At 37.3% G+C, this 27,866-nt stretch overlaps 2 protein-coding genes and 1 pseudogene across 3 annotated transcripts; 1 reads left to right on the top strand and 2 right to left on the bottom strand.

Moving 5' to 3' along the window:
* Positions 1-7,426: 7,426 nt before the first annotated feature.
* LOC145592257 (high mobility group B protein 9 pseudogene) lies at positions 7,427-8,245 on the top strand (annotated as a pseudogene). The gene is made up of 3 exons (XR_014102362.1): positions 7,427-7,478; positions 7,520-7,921; positions 8,029-8,245. The product of XR_014102362.1 is annotated as a high mobility group B protein 9 pseudogene (transcript).
* Positions 8,246-9,083: 838 nt separating this feature from the next.
* On the bottom strand, positions 9,084-17,616 carry LOC145590972 (rhomboid-like protein 19). The gene is made up of 9 exons (XM_081647352.1): positions 17,467-17,616; positions 17,216-17,351; positions 16,863-16,987; positions 14,282-14,342; positions 14,000-14,166; positions 12,378-12,483; positions 12,050-12,246; positions 11,819-11,956; positions 9,084-9,395 (listed from the first exon to the last, which is right to left on the bottom strand). The coding sequence occupies exons 2-9, from the start codon at positions 17,237-17,239 to the stop codon at positions 9,293-9,295; spliced, it is 921 nt and encodes a 306-aa protein (XP_081503478.1). The 5' UTR covers positions 17,240-17,351; positions 17,467-17,616; the 3' UTR covers positions 9,084-9,292.
* Positions 17,617-20,777: 3,161 nt separating this feature from the next.
* On the bottom strand, positions 20,778-25,373 carry LOC145590971 (U11/U12 small nuclear ribonucleoprotein 25 kDa protein-like). The gene is made up of 4 exons (XM_081647351.1): positions 24,417-25,373; positions 24,225-24,330; positions 21,896-21,995; positions 20,778-21,698 (listed from the first exon to the last, which is right to left on the bottom strand). Exons 1-4 carry the CDS (start codon positions 24,679-24,681, stop codon positions 21,603-21,605), a joined length of 567 nt encoding a protein of 188 aa, XP_081503477.1. The 5' UTR covers positions 24,682-25,373; the 3' UTR covers positions 20,778-21,602.
* Positions 25,374-27,866: the final 2,493 nt, after the last annotated feature.

Here is a 27,866-nt window from a genome sequence, read left to right as displayed (position 1 = left end):
TTTAAAAAAAATGTTCATTTATTTTATATTAAATGTTCATTTTTCAAATGAAGGATCAGCCATAGTTGGCTAGTCATGAGACCAGCAAAAAATGTCCATTATTTTTCTAGTAAATGTTCATTTTTTTTCCTCATAAATGTTCATTTTTGTTGGAAAGGACCAGCCACAATAAGAAGATGTTCATTTTTATTATATTAAATGTTCATTTTTAAAATAAGGACCAGCTAGAGTTAGCTGGTCTCGGGACTAGCTAATACAAACTGCAGCGAATCCTCTTAATAATTCATATACTTTTTTGGAAATTGGTCAAAATAAGTGGGCCAACCATTAAACTCATGTCGAGCTTGTGCTAAATAATATAGAAAATGTTGATGTCCATGCATTACCAATGTCCATCAACGTCTCTTTCTCATTGTACCAGATTACTAGACATGTGGCTACCTCGTGGCAGATTGTATTTATTAGAGTTTGGTTTGTTATATTTGTTAATATTGTATTTATGTTAAGTTTATCTGGTTAGGAGTTTTAGGCAAGTTATGTATTGTGTATAAATATGTGAGTAATATCAATACAAAGGTCAAGCCGTTTTCTCCACAATATTCTTCCCTAATTCTTGAGTTTAACATGGTATCAGGCCTCTCTAATTTCTAGAGAATTTTTTCGATCTTGGTTTGTTCTTCCGCTTAATTGTTTATTCCGCAAATTTGTGAGATTAGGGCTTCGATTTTTTTTCTTGATTACTTTTAATAATCATACTTGTTTAAATTAGGGTTTCTAATCCCTAATTTTGGTTCGGTTTGGTGCGCATTCGATCTGTGCGTGCTGTGGTTTGGTTGTGTGGTGCGTACCCTTGTGCGTGTTGCTGTGTGGTTCTGTGGCTTGTGTTGCGATATTGTTGCGAGTGTGTGGTAGTGCTCATTATGCTGCTGCAGCATACTCTTTGGGTGCGTGAGTTTGTTAGCGTTGTCGGCTTCCAATTTGTTTCCTCCAAGGCAAAACAAGTTAGTGGTTTGCAATTTGTTTTATTTTGGTTGAAAGTTGGGTAATTAATTTTTTTTACCTATTCTCGTGGATTGCAACAGTTAGGTACTTTTGCTTTAATCCTCTGCCATATTATATTGTGCTTTGTAGCTCATTAATTTTTTTTGTGTGGTGTTTATCAACTAGTTTGGTGTAGTCTCTTTGGTAATTTTGGTGGTGCAAATTGGTGGTATTTGTGCTACTAAACGTATCATATTGGTTTTGTGGTTCTATAGCTCGTATCTTGGTTTCTTGTTGAGCTAGTTTCGTGCTCTATTGCAAGTTTGGTAGTTCTTCTTTATTTCGTCGGTTTGGTGAAGTTTGGTGCTATTTGGTGATTTATTATATTTTGGTGGGTGTGGTTTGTGCTCTACTGTGGTTCTTGGTTTTTATTGCTATTGTTCGGTTGGTGTGTTGTTGAGCTGCTTGGTGTTCTCTTTCAATGGGGGCTCAATCTAACCGTACATTTGAGCGTCTAACTGCCGCAGATCGTAGGAATGTTCCTACTATCACCGATGAGCAATGGAACGAACTTCTATCTGTCGTTCAGTGCTCGAGTTCTTCGTCTATTCGCACCTATAATTCAGTCGATTGGCTCATTGATACTGGAGCTTCAAATCATATGTCTGGTAATATCGATTTATTTACAAATTTATCTGATATTTCGTCTCCTGTTGGTTTGCCTAATGGGAAGAGCACTACTGCTACTAAAGAAGGGAGAGTTATATTGTCTGATAATTTAACTCTTCATAATGTTCTTTATGTTCCTGCTCTTAAATGCAACTTGTTGTCTGTGTCTCAATTGTTAGAAAAACAATCTTATTCTGTTATGTTCACTGACAAGCTATGCATTATTCAGGACCGCAGTTTGAGGAACCTGATTGGAGCGAGGGAGCAGTATGATGGGGTCTATATTTTTCGTCCGGTTCGTGCTCGACCTTCTCAGGCAAACAAAGTGGTAACTTCAGATGCAAGTTTGTTATGGCACAAGCGTCTTAGTCATCCATCGATGCAAGTGGTTAGTTCTCTTCCGGGAGTTTCTCGTAGTACTCATGGTCATAGTAGTTCTTCTGGTTGTTCGTTTGATTGTGATATTTGTTTTATGGGGAAGCAACCCCGCAACTCTTTTCCATTGAGTATGAATAGAGCATCTGGTATATTTAATTTGATTCATTGTGATATTTGGGGTCCGAATAAGATTTTGTCTAGTTGTGATGCTCGGTATTTTCTTACCATTGTTGATGATTTTTCGCGCTCTACTTGGGTGTTCTTAATGGTTGGTAAATATGAAGCTGCTCAGTTCGTTCGTGAGTTTTGTGCTATGGCTAAGACTCAATTTGGTCGAAAGGTCAAGGTGGTTCGTAGTGATAATGGTCAGGAGTTTCTCAGTTTGGGTTCTTTCTTTGCTAAGAAGGGCATCTTGCATCAAACATCGTGTGTTGACACGGCTCAGCAGAATGGTCGAGTTGAACGTAAACATCATCACATTTTAAATGTGGCACGTGCTCTTCGGTTTCAAGCAAAGTTGCCTAAGTATTTTTGGGGTGAGTGTGTTATGACAGCTATTCATTTGATTAACAGGACTCCGACTCCTGTTCTCAAGGGTAAGACTCCCCATGAATTATTGTTTGGTCAAGTTCCATCTTTTGATAGCCTGCGAGTTTTTGGTTGCCTTGCTTATGCCGCAAATCGTCCTCGAATTAAAGACAAGTTTGATTCTCGTTCCCAAAAGTGTATTTTTGTTGGGTATCCTCATGGAAAGAAGGGTTGGCGCCTCTATGATTTGGATACAAATGAGTTTTTTGTGAGTCGAGATGTACAATTTTTTGAGGATAAATTCCCATACCTTGAGTCTCTTCCGGATGACCGGAGAATTTTGTGGGAAAAGTATTTTGCTAACCCTCCCGTGTGGGAGGATGACTATGGGGATGACTTGATGGGTCAAGGTGTGCAAGGGGGAGGAGCTACGGCTGACCCAGATCGAGAAGCAGCCCAGCCGCAGCCCCACTCGCGTCCAGCACCTACGGGTGCTTCGCAGGCCTTACAGCCACTGCCAGCCCGCAGGGTGGACCTGCGCCCGCAGGCTGTGGCGAGTGGCCAGCCTGCTGATGCTACTGCCCAGCCCGCAGGTTTTCCTGCGCCCGCTGGCTGGGGCAGCAGCACCCTGACGCAGCAGCAGCCACGCCAACTGCCGCAGCCAGCCACGGCTGGGCAGTCCATACACCAGCCTGGCTTGGCTGGGCAGTCCACCAGCGCCGGACAGCCAGCACCCTCGACCATGGTGCACCGGCAGCCGGTTGTGGCCTTTGACGGTGGTTTGTTTTCTTCGCCTACCTCTCTTTCTTCTTCGCCTAATGCTAGCCGGAATGATATGTCTAATGAGGATAGTTCTCGAGTTTTGTCCAGCAGTGTTCCGGAGAAAGAAATTGTCGACGAAAATATTTTTATTAATCCGGAATATTTGAGGGGGAGTTCGTCGGATACTTTGGGTCGTGGTCATCGTGAAAGACGGCCTCCTTCGTGGCATCGGAATTATGTCACTCATACTATCATCACTGAAAATATAGACCCCTCTACATCAACTGTCGTCCCTCCTCAATCACATTTTCTCAGGTAAACCTTTCCCTATAGCTTGTCATGTTGAATATAATCGTTTTTCTAACAGACACAGTTGTTTTTTGGCGACGATCACTAAGGGAAAGGAACCGTCTTCATTCAAAGAGGCGGTTAAAGACGTCGGTTGGCGTAAGGCTATGCAAGATGAGATTGATGCTCTAGAACGCAATGGAACATGGACCGTTGTGGATCTTCCTCCAGACAAGAGGGCTATTGGTAGTGGTTGGGTGTATAAAATCAAGTACACCGACAAATCAAAAGTGGAACGTCTCAAGGCTCGTTTGGTTGTTTATGGCAACCGTCAGGTTGAAGGTGTTGATTATAATGAGACTTTCGCTCCAGTTGCAAAGATGACTACGGTACGTATCTTATTAGCTGTTGATGTGTCTTTGAATTGGGAGTTACATCAAATGGATGTCCATAATGCATTTCTTCATGGTGATTTGGATGAAGAAGTATATATGCAGTTTCCTCCAGGGTACGGTACTCCGACACCTGGCAAAGTTTGCAGGTTGGAGAAATCTTTATATGGCTTGAAACAAGCCCCGAGACAGTGGTTTTCAAAATTGTCAAGTGCTCTGCGAGGTTTTGGGTTCAAAAACTCATATGCTGATTATTCTCTATTTAGCTATGTATAGGGCAGTGTCTCTTTGCATGTTCTTGTATATGTTGATGAGTTCATAATTGCAGGCTCCTTTCATGATGCTATTGTTCGTTTTAAAGCCTATTTGAGCAAATGCTTCTATATGAAGGATTTGGGTTTGCTTAAATATTTCTTAGGCATTGAGGTTGCTCGGAGTCCCGAGGGCATCTTTCTTTCTCAACGAAAGTATGCTCTAGATATTTTGACTGAGGCAGGAATGTTGGGTTGTAAACCCATTGATACTCCGATGGAGCAGAATCATCGTCTTGCACATGCTTCCGGTGAGCCGTTCGCTCATTCGGAACAGTATCGTCGTTTGGTTGGTCGTTTGGTTTACTTGTCGGTCACTCGACCGGAGTTGAGTTATTCAGTGCATGTTTTGGCACAGTTTTTGAGTGTCCCACAGGTTTCTCATTGGGATGCGGCCATTCGTGTCTTGCGCTATCTTAAGGGTAGTCCGGGACAAGGTATTTTGTTGCGACCTACGACAGATTTACGCTTGACGGCGTTTTGTGATAGTGATTGGGCGGCGTGCCCATTGAGTCGGCGTTCCTTGTCAGGTTATTTCGTTTTCTTAGGTCGTTCCCCTGTTTCTTGGAAGACTAAGAAACAGCCTACTGTAGCCACATCCTCTTCTGAAGCCGAATACAGGTCTATGTCACTCACTTCTCGTGAGTTGAAATGGTTGAAGATGTTGTTGTTTGTTCTTGGTGTTACGCATTCACAGCCTATGCAGTTGTTTTGTGATAATCAGTCGGCTTTGCATATAGCCAAGAATCCGGTGTTTCATGAACGTACGAAGCATATTGAGGTAGACTGTCATTTTGTTTGTGATGAGTTGATAAACGGTAATATTTCTACCTCATATGTTCCGACAGGTCATCAGTTGGCAGATATTCTCACCAAGGCTCTTGGACGTCAGCAGTTTGGTTTTCTCTTACGCAAGTTGGGCATTCGTGATTTACATGCTCCAACTTGAGGGGGAGTATTAGAGTTTGGTTTGTTATATTTGTTAATATTGTATTTATGTTAAGTTTATCTGGTTAGGAGTTTTAGGCAAGTTATGTATTGTGTATATATATGTGAGTAATATCAATACAAAGGTCAAGCCGTTTTCTCCACAATATTCTTCCTTAATTCTTGAGTTTAACAGTATTCAGGCTATTTCATATATAACTTGTACGGGGCATGCAGTCCCGGAGGTCATTAAATAGGGTTAGCCAATAGGTCATTAGATGGGGTTAGCCAATAGTAAGTCTTTACTCAATATTCTAGTAGTTAAATTTATTATTAACTAGCATTTTTAAATTTATGTTTTCAAAAGAAAACATAAAGTATGACACGGCTTAGGAGTAAGACATTTAAGGTCACTTGTTTACATTATAATATGAAAAATTCTTTTTTCTGTTAAGTTCGTTATATATTAGTTGCAATTTTGGTGTATTATTTGTAAGACATAAAAAATTCCAAATTAGCAACTAATAAGTAATGGAAAAACTAATAAGTTAAAGACATAAAACAGAAAACAAATGGGAGAGAGTGTTATATGACACGACTTCTTTTGAAAAGTAATACTTCGTATATACAGGGCCGGCTATTAGGCTGTGCAAACAGCCCAATAGCACAGGGCCTCACAATTTTTGGGGCCCCAAAAGTCTGACAAACAAGCATAGTATGATTATGAATCAACGCCTACAAAATCATGTTATTTTACTTGGCATAGTGGTATAAGCTTGTTAGAAGATTGCTACGGACCAAGGATCGATTCTCGCTGCCTATTGAATTTTTTTTTTTTTTAATTTCTTTTTCTTCAAAGTATTACTCCGTATGAGTTTCTTCAAGTTTTTTAGGCTTTTTTTTTTCTTTTTTCTTTTTCTTTTTTTTTTTCCCAAAATTTGAATAGTTACCTCTACATAAGATATTTCGTATTTTCTATATCTACATTTTAAAAGTGAACTATCTAGTCTTTTAAATAGTTATGAATGTAAAAGTGTCTTACATATTCGTATGAATTAGAGTACTTCAAATATTATTTGTGACTTAAAAAAATAGCACAGGGCCCCCAAAATGTTTAGGACGGCCCTGCGTATATAGCGTAGATAAGTATTGTCTAATGGCTCATAATATGTATGTGTATAGTGTCACATGCCGACTCAATCCAAGGATATTTTCAGACTTAAGCTATTGTCGGTTTGAGTCGAATTAATAATTTTTGACAACTATGTTGTTAAAGAGGAAGAAGTGCCAAATTTTTGTAATTGTGAACCGTTGACACCAACTGTATGCCATTTATGACTCCTTATTTCCTTAAAACACATCTGGGGTCAGAAAATTTCCTCATTGTCTTATCTAATCTGGAAACCAAATACGTAGTAACCACCTTGTTTATTTACACTACTTCGCACACTTAAAAGTCCAACTATTACCCCAAAAAAAAAAAAAAAAAAAAAAAAAAAAAAAAAAACAATAATTAATTTTCCGGCACCTTTTTCCGGTGAAAACCAATGTTTCAAGCGTCGGAAAAAGAGAATTACAACTACCCTTCTCCAATTGCTACTCATGAAGAAGTTATCAGCCAACCTCAACTCTTCTTAGATACACTCAAAAGTCTCCATTCTATGTTGGGCACCAAATTCACATAGGCCACCTAATATCTACGGCACATCATATTCTCGAGTGTAGAATCTAACTTATGTAACTCTAAATTTTCATTTTACTTGTCTAAAAAAATATTTACCATAAAAATTTTGAGGTCATAGTATAACTTTTGTTTTTGTGTTATCTACCAAAAGGGTACCAGTAATTGGAAGAAAGGAGCTAGATTTGCATGTGTTATATGTGGAAGTTACAAAGAGAGGTGGCTATGATAAGGTTAATAATACATATTTAACCCCACTTTTTTTTTCATTTTCTTTTTTTTACAAAGAGAAGTTACAAACAGTCTTCTTGTAAAACCACGTCATATCCTTGTTTAAGGTTAAAAAAATTAGCTTGTAAATTTGGATTCCTACTGCTGCAGGTCAATGCCCATTTGGTCCCTAGTACATGTTGAGAAATTAACTTTGTACAACTAAACCGAGTTAAGGTAAGGGTCAATAAGCTTTGACAAGGCTAATAAGTCAGATCATGAAAATCAAAGTAAAACTAATGAAGTACGAATCCGAAGTGTATATATACAGAATATTGTCATTCTCCTATTGTCCTGCTAGTAGTAAAAATTCTTCTTCTTCTGTTTTCCAGATTCTAGTTCCTTGAGCATTTCAGCACTAGGAACAATTCATGGGAAATTCAACTGTGGGTATTTAGTCTCTGTCAGACTAGGACAGGAAATGCTGAGTGGAGTGATTTACCATACTGTAGATAAGCAACGCGCTTCCTCCTCTCCAGCTGATGATCTTAGCATGGCAATCATCCCTTACGATCCCAATAAGCAACCTCGCCAGGTACCAGGAAAGAGAAGGCGTAAAGAGGAAGCGATGGGGTGGAGATCCCAGCCACCCAAAACCCAACAGAAGTGGCTACAATTTCTTCTTTTCAGGGAAGCATTCAGTCCTCAAATCCCTTTATCCTAATAGTCGAGAGAGGGAGTTTACTAAAATGATAGGAGAATTATGGAACAATCTTAACTCTGAAGAGAGAAAGGTTAGTTAATTATAGAAGCATATGGCCTTATCATATGGCTCTTAAGTCTTAATATAGAAGATTGTGATTGATTTACAAAATTTGCTTTGATATTTGTTTAAGTGCAGGTGTACCAGAATATAGGGGAAAGGGATAAGGAAAGATATAAAAGAGAACTTCAGGAATACAACGCGAAGTTAGCAGCAATGAAAGTCAATACAAATAAGTCATAGTTTACTGACTGACAGGAAGAAACTGTTGTATTATTTGCAGAACACAATACTTCTTAGAGCTAGACACAGTGTACCTAATCCTAATGCTTAGATACGGACTATATAAACTGGCTGATGATGCAAATTACCTTTCATGTTATTGCAAAAGCAGTAAGTAGACTGAAGAAGTTTAGGAGTCTGTATTTACCTCATATGTCAACTAGTTTAGTTGAATAAAATTTTGGGTTGATATCCGATACCCAGAAGTAAATCATTTTTCAATTACTGCCTTGGTTGCTATATGAACCCAAAATCTGTGGGATAGGATAGAAGCAAGTCAAGCAGTCCGAAACACTATGGAACAACTTGAAAGATAATGTTGATCTTCATGCTAGGTAATGCCGACCAATTACATCAACATTTTATTCATCACATGTTCAAGCAGATGTATTTGACATTAAGCTGTTTAGTAGAGGTTTTACATTGCGAGCTGTTATGGACACAAGCCACACATGATAGCTTTTGTCCACACGGTGGCCAGCTCGAGAATGATGAATAAAAAAATGAGACAAGATGACTTCCAATTTTCCATATATCAAAGGTGCCGTTCCATTGCATTTTGCCTGATTAAACCAAGAGGCTGATAAGACTAAATCGGAGCTTACAGATACCGTGATGCTAGTACCATAAACATGAGAAAGCTACTGCAGTTCGCCTGCTAGGCTCCAAAAAATGGAGGGGGCTAGATGCAGGCCTTGCCAGAAAGGCAAGGCTATGATAATTCAGCCATGAGGTGGACGGGGTTCTCGTGAGCTATTAATTTAAGGAAAAATTTTAACCATTTATACATGCACTTTTTTAGTACTCCAGTAGTTTCAGTCGGACTTCATTTACTAGCAAGTTTTACTATCAAAGATAAGCATAAATTTGAAGCCAGTTCATGCTCTTAGGAATTTTATACGCAAGGCTAGCAATCTGAAGTCCCCAACGACTTGATATGAACAAGTATTCCTTTTAAAAATTATAACCAGGGGCCAGAAACCAAAGAGTTCATTTAGTTTATCGTTCAAAGGTCAGACAATATCAAAATTTTCACTTCTCTAACTAAAATTAAGGAATCCACCTCCATAAAATTTACCACAATCATTCAGCTGCTTGCTGAAAATGGAGCAGTTCAGATTCAAACTTCCTCAGAGGCATCAATATGCAATCCATCTGCACTTGTTGCAACAGGCAACTTTTCCGTTGCTAACCTTTCTTCCAGTGCTCGAGCACCTCTTTCCCTGATATATTAAAATAAATGGAGGTTAAGCACAATGATGACTATGACAGTTTATCCAGTGGAAAAGGAAAAAAACATACAACATAAACGCAAGCCAAAACAAAACAGTAAGGGAAAAACAAAAAACAGGTATACTGCACTGCTGCACAGAAATGCTTCAGAAAGGAAAAAAGTGCTGATTTTGGATTCAGGGAGATCAAAATCGGACAACACAGATACCTTCTAGTTATAGTGTGAGCTAAGAAACATCTCAAAGTGCCTGACTCAGCAAAGTGCTGATAAAAATGTTGTAGAACCATATATCCATGTATGGCATAATTTAAGGTTTTCTATTCGACATATCAATCCCAAGGACTAAAATGCAGCCGCTTATTTTGGCTTTCAGCAAAAGCAGCTCATACAGTCACACTCACAGGTAGAATCATAATTGATTTGAGAAGTACAGAATTAATCAAATGAAATTCAGTTTGCATCTTTGATCAGACTAAAGGTTGAGCTATTCTTCTTTCAAATTTAGCCAAGTAACCATCAACTTCAATCCGTTTTCATCTTCTTTTAACCCTCTTCTTCAGTTATTGACTATGATGCTCCAACTCTTCATTTCACCTCAGGTACCCATGTTAGACCCTCGACACTCAGTCATGAGTACGACAATTCGACCACTTTATTTTAGTTCAAAATCATAGATAGTTTTCACAAAAAAACCAAGTCGGACACTTGGACACGTACCCGTGTCGAACATGGGTACTTGAGTCCAAGTACTAAAGGTCATTAAGTTTGGAAGTCTAGAATTATATCTCCAACAATTATTTGATCTTGTTTTAATGTCGTAATATCATTTTTAAATGTAAAGACACACAAGTAACGATGCTTCTCCCTTTGTCTATCAAAGTTTCTCACACCTTTTTTAATTATGGACATCCAAAATTATACTTTGTATCTCTTTTGGTTTTTCGGTTTAAAAAACCAAGTTCACTACCTAATACTTACCTCCGCTTTTTTTAGTTGACACGTATTCCTTTTTAGGAAGTTTATTTTTAGTTGACACTTTTCCTTTTTGGGTAATTTTTATACCTTCCACTTACTAGTGTACCCCACTTGCTTTATCATTTTCTCTCATTCTCTCTCCTCTCCTTAATATGTGTGCCTAAATTAAACGTTTCAACTAAATAGAAACGGAGGAAATATATTATTGTGATTTGTGAGCACACAAAAATAAGGGATTTCAGATTGTGAACATTCTACTATTTTAAAATGATCAATCCCTCATAGGTACAAATCGTACAATTTAATGTTATACGAAAGGACATGATTGCAATAGGTGCTGGGGGAGTGGAATGAATGGCTTGAGGTATGAAGAGAGAGAGGAGGAAAAAAAATTGTGACATGGATTTTTATGTGACAGAAGGCTGCGCATCTGGGAACGAAAGCAAATGAGGCTGAAAGAAACTTCAATAGGGAAAATAGAAGAATAGAAATAGGTGGATCAGAGTGACTTATTGGGCATATTTTGATAACTGATAAAAAGATGCAATCAGGTATCACTGTGCATGATTTGGTACATTAAGCCTAGCAAATAAATGTGGCACGGTGATGAAAGTAGACTCTTCATGGGCGGAGAAGACAAAATATATATATATATATATATATATATATATATATATAAAGTAAAAACATCTGGATAGATATGTCAGGCACAAAGGAGGATGTAGATAAAGTTTTTTTCCCCTTGTGTGTACAAAGCTTGAGTACCACTGCACACTTAATTATGTTAGGGATGATATAGAAAACAATGTAAAATTATGCAGCATAGCTCCTTTTACACTCTCTGTAGTCTGGTGCTTACGTATCTATAGTACAAACTAAAACTGGAGGATACATATAGTACCAATCTATCTCCCTAGCAACATTAACTTTACATTTAATGATGGGGCAATAGAACTCATAAATAAGACACAAGTCTTAGCACAGTTTAAATCATTAAGGGGGCATTTGGTTCACATAGTGGTATGGGTTTGGAATCAGGAATGGGGTTTAGGTGGTATCAGGTTGGAACTTGATACTTAATACCATGTGTATGGTTCAATTCTGGAATGGAATCTCTCACGATTCCCTTCTTTTATTTGATATCTAAGGGAATGGAATGGGCCAAACCCACCTCCCCCCAAGGTTTCTAAACCCCATATACTTTGTGGGTTTGAGGTATGGGTTTAAAATTCATACTTTTGACAACCAAACATATGGTATGGGTTTTAGTCATTCCAAACCCATACCTCATACCTATATTCCGAGAACCAAACACCCCCTAAGAGGCTTTAACTATCATGAAAATCACAAAAGTCAAAACACAATGACAGAGTATCTGCATGGGATGCAGGAAATAGCATGGACAATTGCTTGTGAAAGAAAAAGAACACATATTACCTTCGTCTTGATGCCTCAAAGGTATCAGAACCAGGAAGTGGAAAACCTCCCATTTCATAAGCCTTGCCATCATTAGAAATATCAGATCTTCCGCAGAACATCCGATGGAAAATAGATGATATAGGATTGATAACTGGTCTGCATGTTGGCAGCAACAAAAGAGGATCAAATGAAGATATAATTAAAGTGAAACTCACTTTCCGAGACCTAAATAGGTGAACATGATGTTACCTTATAAATTCTGGGAAGAAAGTGGCAAATGCAAACTCATCACTTGGGTCACCCCTGAAATTAGTCTCTGATCTTCTCTGCAAGTATCTCAGGTAGATCCAGCTCATATATGTACCAAAGATGGGAAGGTAAGCTGCCGAATCTGCCAAGAAAAAGCTTGCAATGATCGACAGGAGAATCATGATAGACGGTAGCCACTGCATTATAATGACACAAAAGCCGTGATATAATCAGAATTTTATATTTCAGTATATATTTTGCATATTTAGGTGTTTGTAAATTTTGTACATCTTTTTAAGGATAGTGTTGTTGGGAGGTAAAAAAATACCTTAGCCTTGATGCCAATTACAGAAAGCTCCTGATCTGGGACGATTTGCTTGATACCAACCAAAAATCCTGCAAGCACTCCATGGAAGCCAGAGATTGGCATATAGCTGCAGAAGATGAAAAGGTTATGTATCAGTAAATGAAATGGAAAGAGCTTAATGCAGTGTAGGGATTAACAAGAAACTGATTTTGTACATCCAGATAAGGTTTAGGACAAGTAATGTAACTGAAGTTGGCTAAAGTCAAAATCAAGCACTTCCTTAAACCAAAATGACAATAATGGACAGGCATCTATACAGATACACTCTGATCATAGATCCCTATTCCCAGGACTTTCAAGACCCAACATTAATTGCTTACAAAAGGAATAATACTCATACTTAATTGTGCAGGAAAATATTCTAGTCAAACCTAATTAGTACAAGAAGTTATTAAAACCATAAGATCTTTTAAGAACCATAAATTTAAAAAATATAAATAAAATTTAGATTGAAAAATCCAGTGATAACAAACTGTTAATTCTATCAGTAACACCACAACCAAAAATGTACTGGCTGCTGGCAAAGTGCAAAGTCCTGGAACTGGGTAGCAGAATTTTGTTTGTATGAACTCTAAATGAATGGAAAAGCAATACTGGGTACAAAAATCATACAAGATACAAACATGTGCGCCAAAAGATATCTGATGTAGCTCAAGGGTCGCAAGAGTGGATAACGAGGACAAGACACAGATGACAAAGTGGAGAGATAGCTGAAAGAAGAGAACTCAGGCAGAAAAGTGAGTTAGAGAGTAAAGGAGGAGAATTGATCAACAGAGAAAATAGTACGTCCACGGCAGAGCTAAAAATAGCATGTTAGGCATCAATGACGCAGGAAACTAAAGATGCTAGGGAGCACCATCACACAGGAAAGCCTTGCTACTTTGATTGCCTCATGTTGCCTATCAAAGTCAGTTTTAAGTTACATTATGTCTTTAAAATAGCTAATGCGGCTTTCTATTTTAGTTTCAGTTACATAAATCAAGGCATTCAAGTGGTGCTTAGAAAGATGCCAATTTCTGACATGGATAATTCCAGTAAAAGATACTAATCTTCATTAACAGAAGTGCAAACATAGTGATGAGGTAGAGGGTATCCACAGGGTAACTGGACCACACTAATGAAAATCAAACAATGGTTAAGAGAGTTTCTAATAAGACAAACAGAATGAACATGTAACACACAACTACCAAACTTAAAATGATAAAGTGCTCCCATTTAGTTCAAAAATACTCAATCTACTCCATATCAACAGTCCCTTGTTGGTTTATTTTGTCCAAACTCCAAAGATACACATAATCAAATTAACTCACAAACTCATGTACTACATAATCTTTTTACATGCTCAAAATAGATTTTTAAATAACACGTGGCACTTAATTATTGCTCCTCCATTTTTTCCCCCTTGATTTATGTGCAGTCAACTTGAGACAGTTGATAATGAGATAGAGGACACATTGGATTTTGGATACATATATTCTGCCAAAACCTAATAAACACATAAAATATACTATTACATAATAAGCACAAAAAACAAGAACAAAGCAAAAAAAGTCACAGTAATCTGACAATTTCAAAGCACTTACAGATAAACTTCCAGCCTAGTTGCATAGTACAAAGCTATTGCCGTAATGAAGACACAAATGTAAGTAAGAACGTTGACAATAAATATGAACTTCACGAATTCCTTAGAACCCCAGATCGGCTCAAGCAGCTTGCCCATGAAAAGCAGAGCAAATACACTAATCGCCACCTGGAGATATTAAAATTCAGAATTTAAATAAAAAAAGAAATATTGGGATAGCAGAGTCATCCAGGATAGATGGAAATAACTATTATAGCCAGGAAGAAATGAACAGCGCAATTACCCCATAAATTGTCTGTTCAGTGTAACCAGCTGTTAGGAGGTTCCATGCAAAAGGAATAGTCCTACAAATCAAACAGACTGGGGTTATAAATCCATTAAAAACATGAAACTATAAAGTTCAAGCAGCTCAAGCACAAACAGCATATAAATCAAGAGAGCAGAAGCAATTCTCATGCAACCACCTCAAGGTTCTAAGTAAATGTCAAAATAATTTCCTCTTCAAAAAGCAACAATGCAAGATTGTATTTATACAAGTCAAATGAAGACCTTTGTCAAGAAATGTAGCAGACAGTCTCAATCTAGGTGGCAATAGTTTCAGGCCCAAACATTTTCCCTCATTCCAGGCTTAGTTAGAGACTTAGAGTCCCATAATTATTGTTCTATGATTATTCCGGCCCAGTACCAACAAATCCAGGCAAGGCCTAAGAGGGATTCTTCACCTTCCAAATGAAGTTTGCTACAAGAAAAGCTGGAAATAGAGGGGGTCAATTCAAGCAACATAAAAAAAATTACAAGAAAAAGAGTCATGAATCACCAATCCATACCCTAGGATCCTCCACATCAACTAGGTGAAAATCCAAAGCCTTCAGTGAAGAAGAGAACCCCTGAAACTCCCTATCATGTACTAGCCTTCAAAATTGTAAATCCAAAACATTATCGAAAGAAAACCCATCTGCTTTTCCCTTCAAGCATCTTCCCAAAATTGAATACCACAAACATACCCTATCTTGAACCTCATTAAACATGAGAAAAGATTAGAAAACTATCCAACAAACTTCCAATAAGAACCATGTGTTACTATAAAGGCATTTTGAGCATCCCACCTTTGTCATGCAAGATTTTCTTGAGGACTCAATGCCAAAGGAACTTAGAATCACAAGGAAAACATCACAACCATATTCCTACAACTGCCAAAACCTTTTGACACCAATTTCCCAAGACCATCCGCTTTTTACCTTCACTTACCACACCACACCTAATCCTAACTCACAAGATGATCATCCCTAATGTTGCTAGATGCCAGGACAAAATATATTCTTCTTCATCCTCTCAATCTTATTTTCAATAAAAGCCAAAATCTTGGACAAGACCAGCAAAAATTTATGATCAAAGCTATGCTTCCAGAAAGAGAAAAGCAGACCTTACTCCAATCAAATTCTAATGAATCCTTGAAAGAGAGAGTTCATCAAAAGAGTTCAAATGTGGATTTCCTCCAAAAGGAGAACCCAAGTGGAGTATATATGGATCTTGTAGTATTTTGCTAATTGTTAGATAATGGAGCTAGTCTCTGATTTCTGTTGAATTCATATTATATGTCACAGATTAAATTCATATCGCTCACATTTCCTTGTTCCTTCCATTACTTCCAGAAATTAACAATTGAAAACCTAGCAATCTTCGAATGTAATCCTTGAGTTTTGGCGAGAATCTAATTCATTTAAATCCAAAGCTTCATCCCACACATGCATCAAAGAGAAGGGTTAATAGAACACCTGACTGACTTAGATTCATCAAGGACCAAAATAAAGCTAAAAATTGCGTTTAGGTGGAGATTAATCCTTCACAATAACATCATGAAGAATAATTTGAGTGAGATTCTTGCATTAATGGACAATTATGATCTCAAGAAGCGTTAAATATTTGAGAGTTCCAACCTTAGTTTTAAAAACTGCGCCTTAGGCGTGCCTAGGCGCAAGGCATAGTGAGGCTCGAGAGTTGGTGCCTTAGCTCTTTGAGGCTCAAAGACCTACAAAAGGCGCGCGTCTTTGTGCTTTTTTCTAGGCTGCTTCTTGCGCCTTTGCGCCTTATTTTGCGCTTTATGTTTTAAAGCATCAAAACTATTATGTAGGTTTATTTTTCCTAAAGTATACCATGAGACTTTGTTATGGGCGGGTTTTCTTCAATTCTAGTGGAGAGAGAAATCCCATATCCTATGATTCAATTTGAAGAACTCTTGTTATTGATCACATGGCCCTTTCACCTTTTCTCATAATTTCATTTTTACACAATTTAATAGAAATTATTACTTCCTTTCTAAATGAATAAAGTGCGCCTCACCTACAAAAGGCGCGCGCCTTCGCCTTGCGCCTAGGCTCCAAGGACTTTTTGCGCCTTGATGCGCCTTACACCCTTAAAAACTAAGGTTCCAACAAAATTCAAGTTCTTGCCTACATTTATTATTTAGTGTTCACTATCCATAAAATAAATTTACGTACAAATCAAGCTCCTAACACTTCATTTGTACAGTTTTAATCCCAAGTGTCTACACACCGTGTATCTTTCCAGTTATTTAGGCAGTATAAAACTATCAATTCTAACATGATGCCAATAGTGCCTCCAGAATACTGAATAATATACACACTAATTTATGACAACATAGCCCCTATATAGCTATTTTTCATCACATATGCCAACTACCACATAGTATATCTAACAAAACAAAAAAAAAAAAAAAAAAAAAAAAAAAAAAAAAAAAAAAAAAAACACACCATATTTCCAATTTTCAATAATATAGCAAACATAAACATTCACAAAGTTCTTGAAGTAACATAATCTATCCAATCAAAGACAGTGTAATGTACCTTGCAGGAATAAGAGCGAGATAAGTGACTGCCGGAGGGAAAAGCTGAACTAGAATGTGTCCACCAATAAGGACCACCGCAAGCCCTTTACACAGTTTCGTAAACCCGGTAAATAAGCCCCCGCCCTACCGACACCGACACCGAAGCAACAACACCATTAAAAAAAAATAGCAACACCAGTGAATATATAACAAAAGGCGAATTTACAATTTAACACAATTTGAATGCAATCAATCTAACAAATTGGACCTTCAATAATCAAACGAAAATTACTTAGCTAGAAATATGAACATCTATAGATCTCAGTTAAACTTAAATTAATCAAAATTAAAGTGATGAGACAGAGATCATACTCCAGAAAGTGCCGGAGTACTCATGTCCTAAGGACTTCGATTGACGACGAATATGAACCAATAATGACTCACTTATCAATGATCTTCGTTGTTTTTGTTGCTGATTTTCGAAATTCTTCACCTTTGAATTCAAATCCTGAGAATTTTGAAATTGAAAAGAAAACTGTGCGTAAAAAAACTGGAATTATTGTATTAAAGTGTATACAAATTCAAGTGAGATCTAAATTTATGAAATTAGGGATTGAACGAACCTGAAAATATTGCTCCCCAGTGTCCGAAAGGTAGAAGATATTGGATTGAGAAATTCAGGAGAGAGAATGATAATGATGGATGGCGAGTCTTTTTCTCGGAAGCCCGGAGTTGGGAAAGAGTGAAACTCAATTTAGGAATTTGGTCATGATTACAATTTGGGACTAGAAGTGTAAATTTTCATGTCTGAGTCGAGTTCAGTTAGGTCGGATCGAGTTGATGCTAATATTAAAATCAGATATTTCATCAAATATGTCTGAGTTATTTTTTTATTCACCATATACCCATGAAATTTTTCAAATTCACCATATACTCATGAATTTAACAAAAATGTCACCAAATGCCCAAATGACTAACGGACGTTAACTCCGTTAGTCATTAGCGTTAAGTATGCCACGGGGCAGAATATTATTGGTTGGCTTTTAAATAAATTAAAGTTAAAATTAATTATTTAATTAATAAAAAAAACCAACCCACCACATCCAGCCCCAACCACCACCTCCTGCGCTCTGACGACCCAGCCCCAACCACCACTTGCACCGACGACCCAGCCAGCCACCTCACACCGACGACCTCTTACACAACCAACCAACCACTTTTTGTCGGCGAACCTCCACAGCCAAGCCACCTCGCCACAACTTAGCCCAGCCTCCCCAGCGCACCGGCGTTGCCCTTGCCCCAACTCGAAGCCGGTTTCTCGTCCCTTCCCCTGAACCATGGCCTTGGGTTTTCGCTCATTGCCTCAAAACCCCTCCCCGCCTAACCACCTAAGCCAAAATCAAGCAACAATCACCAAAACACCTTTGCCGGCAACCACGATCTCTTCCCCCACATCGTCGCCACCCAATTTTGCCCAAAACTACCACCCCGAAAACCGTAAACCCTAAAATCAAAACCCTGGATTTTAAATTTTGGGTTTTTTATTTTGGGGTTTCGACATGGTGGTTGTGGGGGTGGAAAATGGTAGGGGGAGGGACGATTAGGGTTCACCGGTGCGGGGATTGGGGTTTGGACGCCAACGATGAGGAGGATAGGGTTTTTCGAGGGGGGAGAGAAGGGGGTTTTTAGGATTGGGGAGAACACATCAGCGCGCGAGGTGTCAGGGTTGGGGTGGCTCCGGTGTCGGGGTTCAGGCAAAATCTGCGCCGGTGAAGGGGTTCAGGCGAAATCCCGTGCGGCGGGGTTGGTGGCGGGGAAGGGTGGTGCTGGGGCTAGGATTTGGTGGGTGGATTTTTTTTATTTTTTCTAAATTTTCGATAAATAATCAATTCATTATTTTTTAAATTTAAATAGTTTAATAAAAAAACCAATAAAATGCTGTCACGTGGCATAATTAAGCCCTTTAATGACTAACGACGTTAATGTCTGTTAGTCATTTTGACATTTTGTGATATTTTGTTAAACTCGGGAGTATTTGGTGAATTTGAAAATTTTCATGGGTATATGGTGAATAAAAAAAATAACTCAGGGGCATTTGGGGAAAAATTTGTATTAAAATTATTGTGTGCATAGTTAAATTTTAAATTTGGTTATTAGGGGTTGGTTTCGAATTAGGTCGGTCAACTCAGTTTTTGACACCTCTTTTGAAATTTAGATAGCGGGAGTAACACAGACTGTTTGGTTCATAGGGTGGTACAAGTTTGCAATTAGGAATGACATCGAAATGGTATGATTTGGAAATTAATTATTGTATCTCTTGTTTGGCTTTGTTCGAGAATGAATATTTTTTTTTATTTGACAAATAAATGCTTAATAGTAAAGATGTCAGTGAGGCGGGTCAAGTAGGAAACCCATTTCACCTCCGCCTCACTCCCGTTTGACGGGTGGTGGGGCGGAAATAGAGATAAAAACCATACCCGCCATGGGTGATGGGACAAGGGTGGATTTTAGGTGTTCTATTTCCACCCCGCCCCACTTCGTACCCACCCCACGTCCACAATTTATATATTTTAAAAAATAAAATTATGTACTTCTATAATTTTATAAAATAAATTAAGTAAAATAATGTAGTAAAAGTATAATAATTTGTAATGTACTTATTTTATAAGCAAACAAAAAATGTGTAATATTAATAATGATTTTTTTTATTATTGTTATCAAAATTTATGTAGTATTGGCCTATTGAGAGGCGGGGATTAGACAGGTATTAGGTGGGGTGGATATCTAAGTAGGGGGTGAGACGGGGTGATTTTGAAATTGTACTCGTCGGAGTGGGAATGATGATGAATTTTAGACCCGTTGTGGGGATTGGGATGGGGAGATGGGAATGGGGACGTTAGGTGGGGATGGGGATGAGAAGGCCAACAACTGCCCTGCCCCATTGACATGAACACTTTACACTTAATAGTTTTATAATCACCTCCTCTTGTAGATAAATCTATGTGGTGTACATTTATATCTCATGCAAGGTATAAGGTATAAATTTTTAAATTAAATTTTGTTCACATAAATATTGGGTAAGAGACTAAGAGTTTTGATTATTACAGATGTATATACATATCATAACTTATGTATGTGAACAAAAATACTCTCTAAATTGATTTTGATCTGTGATTCAAGTCAATGCTTATCTTTTTATTTATTTATTTTTTTTAAACACAAATCAATTATAATCTAATCCTTTCAAGTTTTGGATTGTTTATTGTAATATTTATCATTCTCTTGTGGCATTTTGATGAGGTTTTGATCTAATGGCAAATACTAAAGGTTTTGTGTACAAGTCACGGTTCTAAAAATAATAGAAATAATACGAAGAACAATCTCATGAGTTGGATCCATGAAATTCATTTTTACCAAGTTTCTCATGGACGAGGAAAATTCTTCTCACCACTATGAATGCTCTAAAATAAAACCTCAATATGAGCTATGTCGAAGCAATTTGCTCAAGTCATAAATCCTCATACCTCCCATTGACAAAGATGTTGCTCTGTGTTATGAGAAGAAATGACAACCTTCCTTTAGCTCCTAAGAGTACCAAACTAGAACTTCCTCTATTGAATGTTGGGATGAATATTTGATAGTGTTCTTAAGAGAAGGAAGTTGGAGGAGAACGAAGTGCTTGCCTGTTGGTATAGTTGATTATGGCTATGGTAAAGATGGTGACGGAATTGGTTGCTGACAGTGGTGACGATTAAGGGGCTGGCATGGGTTGCTATAAGGGGAGCATGCACTACTTATTAGTGAACTTAATACAATTCTTACCAATATAAAGCTATGGTTTGCTTCGGAACACAGCTATGACTCATGAGGTAATTTATCCATCATATACGAAAACTAAAAAAAAAAAAAATTCTTTCCAATTTATTTTGTTCTGTTCTTGAGCTCATGAAAGTCTAAAAATAGTTGGTTTGAGCAAGAGATATTATCTTCCGTGAAGGATGAATAACAAAAGTGGAGGTAAATTATACATAAATCTGGGGTTATGTACAAGAAAGTGATACATCTGGGGAGATTTTTACTACATTCAATAATAGATGAGCCACTGCAATCTTTCGTGTATGGGACATGTACAACTACCATCATGTGCAATTTTACCTACAATGTCGCCTTAACTCACATTGTATTGCATAAGGCATCATTGTACTGAGAGAGGCACAGCCACACGTCACAAGATGGGAAAAAGCTCTTGCCCTGAAGAAATCCTTGGCAAAACCAGAAGAACCAAATCAGAAGAAAGCGAAGATCCCTCAAATCTGGAGCACCAGTACAAACCTGTTATTACCATTTGTGTTGATGCAGCCTGAAAGGAGACAAGAAAGGGCAAAAAAGGGCAATGGCAGGCTGCCATAGCTTGGGTAGCAGAAGCAGGGCATCTAGACACCTTCCAGGTAGCAGAACGAGTTTTTGCTAGCACTCCAATCCAAGCAGAGGGGCTGGCTGTCCTTACAGCTCTTAACGCAGTTTCACAATCCTACTCCAATATTGTCATCAAATCAGACTCACAAGTTATTCAAGGCCTACTAAAGTCATCTACAACCAAAGAAGAACTGAAACACACTGTCACAGAAATAAGAGCAGCAACACGCAAAGTGGACCTAGTAATATGTATCAAGGTAGATAGATCACAAGTCCATAAAGCCCATATTTTAGCTATCAAGTGTAGGAAGTATGGGTGATCATGCACTCATATAATGTAGCCTTATGAGCGTTTGTTTAAACCATGGAAAAAACGATGCTTTTTCCTCTTCGTATGCTTCTTATTTTGCCTTGCTGCAATGAAAGGTATAAATTGCACCTGCATAACACAGGAGTGCAAACCAATAAATCCTTTTACCTTGGAACCAGATACATGTGCGAAGTGATGCTTTTATTTGTTTCCAAAAGTCAAATTTAAAGCAAGCACTTTCCAAATTGAGGTAAAAAGGCGCAGTTGTGTAGCATTCCATGAACTCAAAATTTGAAGTACTAGAAAGTTGGGGAAACAAAGGGTACCTGAGAATTATTGTGTATACCAAAATCCTGAAGAGCCGCACTTTCATTGAGTAGCTTCTCATTATGATACAAAAGGCAATAATTCGCCCATACATGTTTCCTGTAATTTCAACATGAAGTAATTTCAGGAAAAGGTAGCGTGAAAGATTTAAAAGTCAAGCATGAAGTTGGGTTAAGAGAAAGAAAACTTCTAATATTTTCTTGAACTCCCAAATTATCCAATTTTAAAAGTTCAATATAGCATTTTTTAACTGTAAGAATTTGTTTAAATGCTGAATACAAAGGCATTATAATGACTTTGAAGTACTAGCTCGTCACATTCTATACTGTATTATCAAGCATCAAAATATGTGTGGCAAACAGCAACTAAAACATTAATATATAATGTCTGTTATCATAGTTGTATCAAGCTTAAACAAACCACCAAAGCCTAATTACTTTGGTGAGACCAGCTTAGAGTGAATAAAATACAAGAATGCTCTAAAAGCTTGTTTGGATGGAGAGTAATGGAGGGAAGGGAAGGGGAGGGAAAGGAAGAGATTAGTTTTCCTCCATTTGGATAGCAAAAGTGGGAGGTGAGGGAATTGGGAGGAAGAGAAATGGAAGAAAATTAATTCCTTTCACAATTAAGAAACAAATCTTTCCAAATTAGAGAAGATTTGGAAGGAAAACTCTGCTTCCTTCAACATCTACTGTTTGACGCCTCCACCACAAGCCTCGTCATCTTCCGCTGCCATGTCCACCGTCATATTCAATCTTAAGAAATTTTGTTTTCTGAAATTGAATTTTAAGTATAAAAATTTCAAATGTTGAGATACAAATTTCTGGTTCTGATTTACAAATCGATTTTTTCATGAAATTTGGTTTTTATTTTCATCAATCAAGTTTCAGAAAATTGAGTTATGGTTTTTCAAAAATCGATTTTCTGAAGAAAAAAAAAAAGGTCTTAATATACAGAAATCAATTTTTCGAAAATGTGTTCTTTTTCTAAAACCAGAAAATTTTGTTTTGATTTTCGAAAATCAATTTTCAGAAATTTTGGTTTTTATTTTCAAAAATCAATTTTTTGAAAATTTCATTTTGGAAAATCGACAGGGACAATTTATATGTAAGAATCTATATTTCCAGAATTTTATTATTGAAATTTTGATAGGTGAGTTATTGATTTTGGAAAATTGAGAATTTCAATTCATATTATCTCAAGAATAAGTAGATTCCCTCACTCTCTCTTCCTTCATTTTTTCTGTTATCCAAATGAGGGATTTTGTTTTCTTCACCCCTCCCCTTCCTTCACCTCCCCTTCCTTCATCTTCCTTCCCCTCCCTCTCCTTCCAAAATTTCTATCCAAACAAGCTGTAAAGTCTAAACCTATTTTATGCTAATTATTAGTTGACACTTGACAGTAAGAAGTAAACCTTCCCCTGAAATTTAATGTATAATATCACCCAAGCACAAAAACATGAGCATTTCATGCTAAAGTGCAACCATGAGAAAGACTGGTTCAAAAGAATTCAAGATATAGCAAAGGTAGTTTCTGATACTAGTATTGAAAACAAAGTTTACAGTTAGATAATTTCACTAATCAATTACCCAGATTGGCAGCTAAATTGATTCAGGAAACTGAAACAAAATCCAAGTGACACTGCATTTAGAAGCGTCGAATACCACTCTATTAATCTCTAGTTCGCTACACTCTCATTAAGAAGAAGAATCAGTCCATTTGACTCATGAGTCAATCTCATTATACAGGGAACTCTACATCACATAATCACTACTAAACCATTATATTATTGCAACTTATACTAACTATCAAATTTGTTTGAAAAGTACAATTAGACTACTTATTATAGAATTACAATTAAACGATTGTTGTGCATACAAATTTTACCAAGGCAACCTAAGAAATGTTTTCTTCTCCGTATTGACAATTTTCAGCTTTAAATACACCATCATGAAGTACAACAATAAACCGTGATTCAAATCTACTTACCTGCCGCCTATCTCATGGGAGGCAGGTGCATAAGAATGGCACTGAGTACTAGAGCATCCCCCAAACTATAATTGACTTTACCTCATTGAAAGGCAACATACGCAGTTGTGTCCTTATGAAAACATTCTCTAGAGCACCCAAACTATAATTTACCATTATTTGTCAACCTGGTAAATCATTTCTGAAGTGTAACTAAATCATTCATCTGAGCTAATCCCTCTATTTCCAAACTCCAAATTGGTTTCACAATTAATCTTTTTGCTAGGAATGTAGGAAGTCTCATACTAACAATAAACTAAACAATCACGAAAAAAAAAAAAAAAAGTTAGAGAGTAGTACCAAGAAATATGACGATGACCCATCTTTGATTGTTCCATTTCATTAACTTTCTTTTTAATACAAAGCTTCAAATCCTTCACCGTCGCCGAGTTCATGACCACCACATCTACAAGAGCAAAAAAATTTGTCAAATAAGAGAATGCACACCAAGTGTTTGTGAAAATGACTGAGAGAATAAAATGAGAAAATTACCAAAAGAGGTGGAGTCGAGCTTGAGGATAGTGATGCGCATGGCACTTCCGAGCTCCAAGCTGATAAGGGTGTCGACATCTGATAAAGATGGTTTCTTTGGGACATCGGAGAGAATGGGATCGTCGAGTAATGCGGCTAACGTCGAATTTAGCTTTGCCTTCTTCACGTTCTCAATGCTATACCCTCCTCCACCGCCGTCACCGTCACCGTCGCCGTCGCCGGCCGAAGTAGAAATTAGAGGGGCATTCTTCTCACTCAATTCCATGCTCCTCTTCTCAGCTCTCCTTTCTCACATACACAGGCAAAACCAATTATAGACTCGTGTAGTCGTGTGATTCTTTTTTTTTTTTTTTTTTTTTTTTTAAGTTGTGTGATTCTTTGGATAAAGGGTTTTTTTTAAAAAAAAAAAATACAAAGTAGATTTTAGGGAAAATTTGTAAATTACTACCCAAACCTGGCCCCACCGTCTCACCCTTCCTCTGTAAAATCCACCCAACCACCTCTTTAAGAGAGAGAAAGAGTGAACTGAGGAAGAACAAGGAACCATGGGTTTGGTTGATTGTTAGGCAGGAGAAAGAGAAAAGGGCCGACATTGAAGAAGATAGGGGGATTAACGACCAGTTAGGAAACAATTTGACAGGTCGAATACCACCTCAGCTCGGACATCTGTCATCTTTAGAAACCATGATAGTGGCTGATTTGTGAAATTTTCTTTTACAATTGATAATCTTTTATCCTTACTTTCACTTGATTTGTGAAATTGGTGAACTGAAGAACTTACAGCTAAAAAACCTGATGTTTAACAAGTTATCAGGTTCTGTCCCTTAGTTGCGGATTCTTGAGCTCTGGAATAACTCGATTTCCGAGTGATCTTGATAAAAATTGCCCCTTACAGGAAAAGAAAATGGGTCGGTGTTTGGGGTGAGTATGGTCGCCGGTGGGGGAAAGGGACGACAGGGGGGTTGGTCGGTGGTGGGGGCGACTGGTGGTGCAAGGGGGAGAAGAAAGTGGTCTGGGTGGGGGAACGGCCGGCGGGGGCTTCTTTGCAGTGGGAGGGGTATTATAAATTTATACTATGTTAATTAACCCCAAACAACCGGTTATCCATAAAACCAACAGTTCACGATTCATTCATTTTGGAATAATAATATATATAAAGGTCGACTTATTTTTAGTTAATACAAAGGTTGACTTATTTTCAGCTAACCACCACCACCATAACCATGTTGCAAACCCAAAAATCAAACCCCAAATGCAACCACTGTTGAAGGTGGGAATTTCTAGGTAAATTAAAATTAGGGGAGAAAGTCTCGGTCGTTGTTGGTGTTAGGGAAGGAGATTTCAGGTGGTGCCAGTAATAAGGGGGTTTCAGGTGTTATTGGTGTTAAGGGGAGGGGTTTCAGGATGTAAATATGGGTTTAAGGGGTGTTCTAGTGTTAGGGGAGGGGATAGGTGGTGGTTTCGACGGTGTTACTGGTAGCAGGGTGGCTTCTCGGCAGCGGGTTGTATGACTGCCACTGCCAGTGGTGGTTGATTTAAGAGTTAGGGGTGGTGGCAGGGTTTAAATTTTTTTATTTTTTTTAACTTTTCTTTTTAACCAATAGGTAAGTGACACGTGTATAGTGTGGGGCCCACTGACAGCTTTTAGGATGGCATCAGTAAAGTGGTGGCAAAATCCAATTTTTGGGTTTTCTTTGTGGTGTTATAATAAAAGTTTTAAATTTTGTGTATTAATTTGCAAAAAAGCCTTTAATTATTTTGTTTTTTAAAAGTCGTGTGTCAACACCTAATTCGTGTAATATTAAAAGAAAAATTCTCAGCCACCCCCTCCCCTACCCCGTGAAACCATAAGCCAACCCCAACTTACAGAAAATTAGTCGGCCGGCCACCTCCCACCTCCTTAACCTCCTGAAAACGGTCGGCCGTCCCTTCCCACCTCCGAAACTCGCCTTTCGACCTTCTCAACCCCGGCAAAAAAACAGTTGCACACAAATCAATACATTTTTTGATACAGAAAACGAGGCACTTACATTAATTTTTTGCTAATTTCGAGCTTAATTTAGATTCTTATGGGCCAAAATGACCACTAAAACCTTAACGGGACATTTTTTTGGCACAAATCGAAGAAAATAAAATTGGCTATCAATTAACAAGTTAAAAGTCCTTTTGGGCTGCAATTTGCAATTTATTTTTTAAATAGCTGCAATTTGCAATTTATTTTTTAAATGGCTGCAATCTGCAATACATAACTTTAAATGACTACAATTGGCAAATTTTTCAATAGAATTTAGACAGAATTTAGAGAAAGATGCTTTTACCCTTAACTGACTATGTGAAAGTACAATCTTAATTAACCCCATGATATACATTCCATGTCTCACAATATGAGAAACTTGGAATTACCCCCATCATCACCTTAATAAACAAAATTCGTTATCAAATGCAAAATTGTAAATGAATCATCAAAATTATCCAATCAACATGACACTTATGTAATCATATCAACAATTGTGGACCCAATTTTAATACAAAGTTGTTGATTTATTTACAATTTTGATTATTAAGGCGATAAACTTGTATTTTTCTTTTAAAAATTACTAGTAATTTACTTTTAACAATCTTTTATTAAAAATGTTTACATTCAATTTTAGAAAAGATTCTTGATTATTCAACTTAGCATTGCCAACTCAAAAATCACTTTTAGTTTGCAGTTGAGTACACTCAAAAGTGATGAATAAAATCAAGAATATTGCATTGTAAACATAAACTTAAGTTTCATACTTATTGATCATTGAATATATTGTAAGCAAACGTAGGCAATCTTGTTAAATATATTGTAATCTTGAAAAAATATATTGGTTAATCAATCTGATTGATTGTATATACATAAAAATCGCATAACCAAAGGTTATAAAATAGGAATATGTTTTATTTGTAATAGCAATATGTTTGATTTAAACAACATAAGTAGCTCATGCTCTTGCTCTTGCTCTTGCTCTTGCACGACCTTATATGAAGGTTGCATTCCAATGATACGGCCTATGACCCTTTGTCACTTATATGACTGCAAGTAGGATAAGCTGGTTTCTCATACATTCCGACTTCATGGTGTTTGGCCTATAAATGCCAATGTGCATACACTTGATCATATTCAACAATAAAAGTATGCTTAATACATTTCCTTTTTTTTTCTTATGAATAATATCTAATAATTATACTCGCTCCCTCGATTCATTTCGTAATAATCACAACACTTTGACTTTTGCACAACTTATATGCTTATGTTGACTCTACTTTTTATCAATATATGAAAACATATATTGTCATGTAAAATATTAATGGTCAAAGTTGTGTATTGACATATGTGTAGGTCAAAGTGTTATGATTATTATGTGGAGGGGTAGGATAATATAAAAGATCTTATGTCGTGATACGTGGACAAACTTTTCT

Source organism: Chenopodium album, chromosome 18 (genome assembly GCF_948465745.1).
Source record: "Chenopodium album chromosome 18, dcCheAlbu1.1, whole genome shotgun sequence".
Classification (NCBI taxonomy): Eukaryota; Viridiplantae; Streptophyta; class Magnoliopsida; order Caryophyllales; family Amaranthaceae; genus Chenopodium; species Chenopodium album.
Note: the sequence above shows the minus strand (reverse complement) of the source record. Positions and strands in the feature narration are given on the sequence as shown.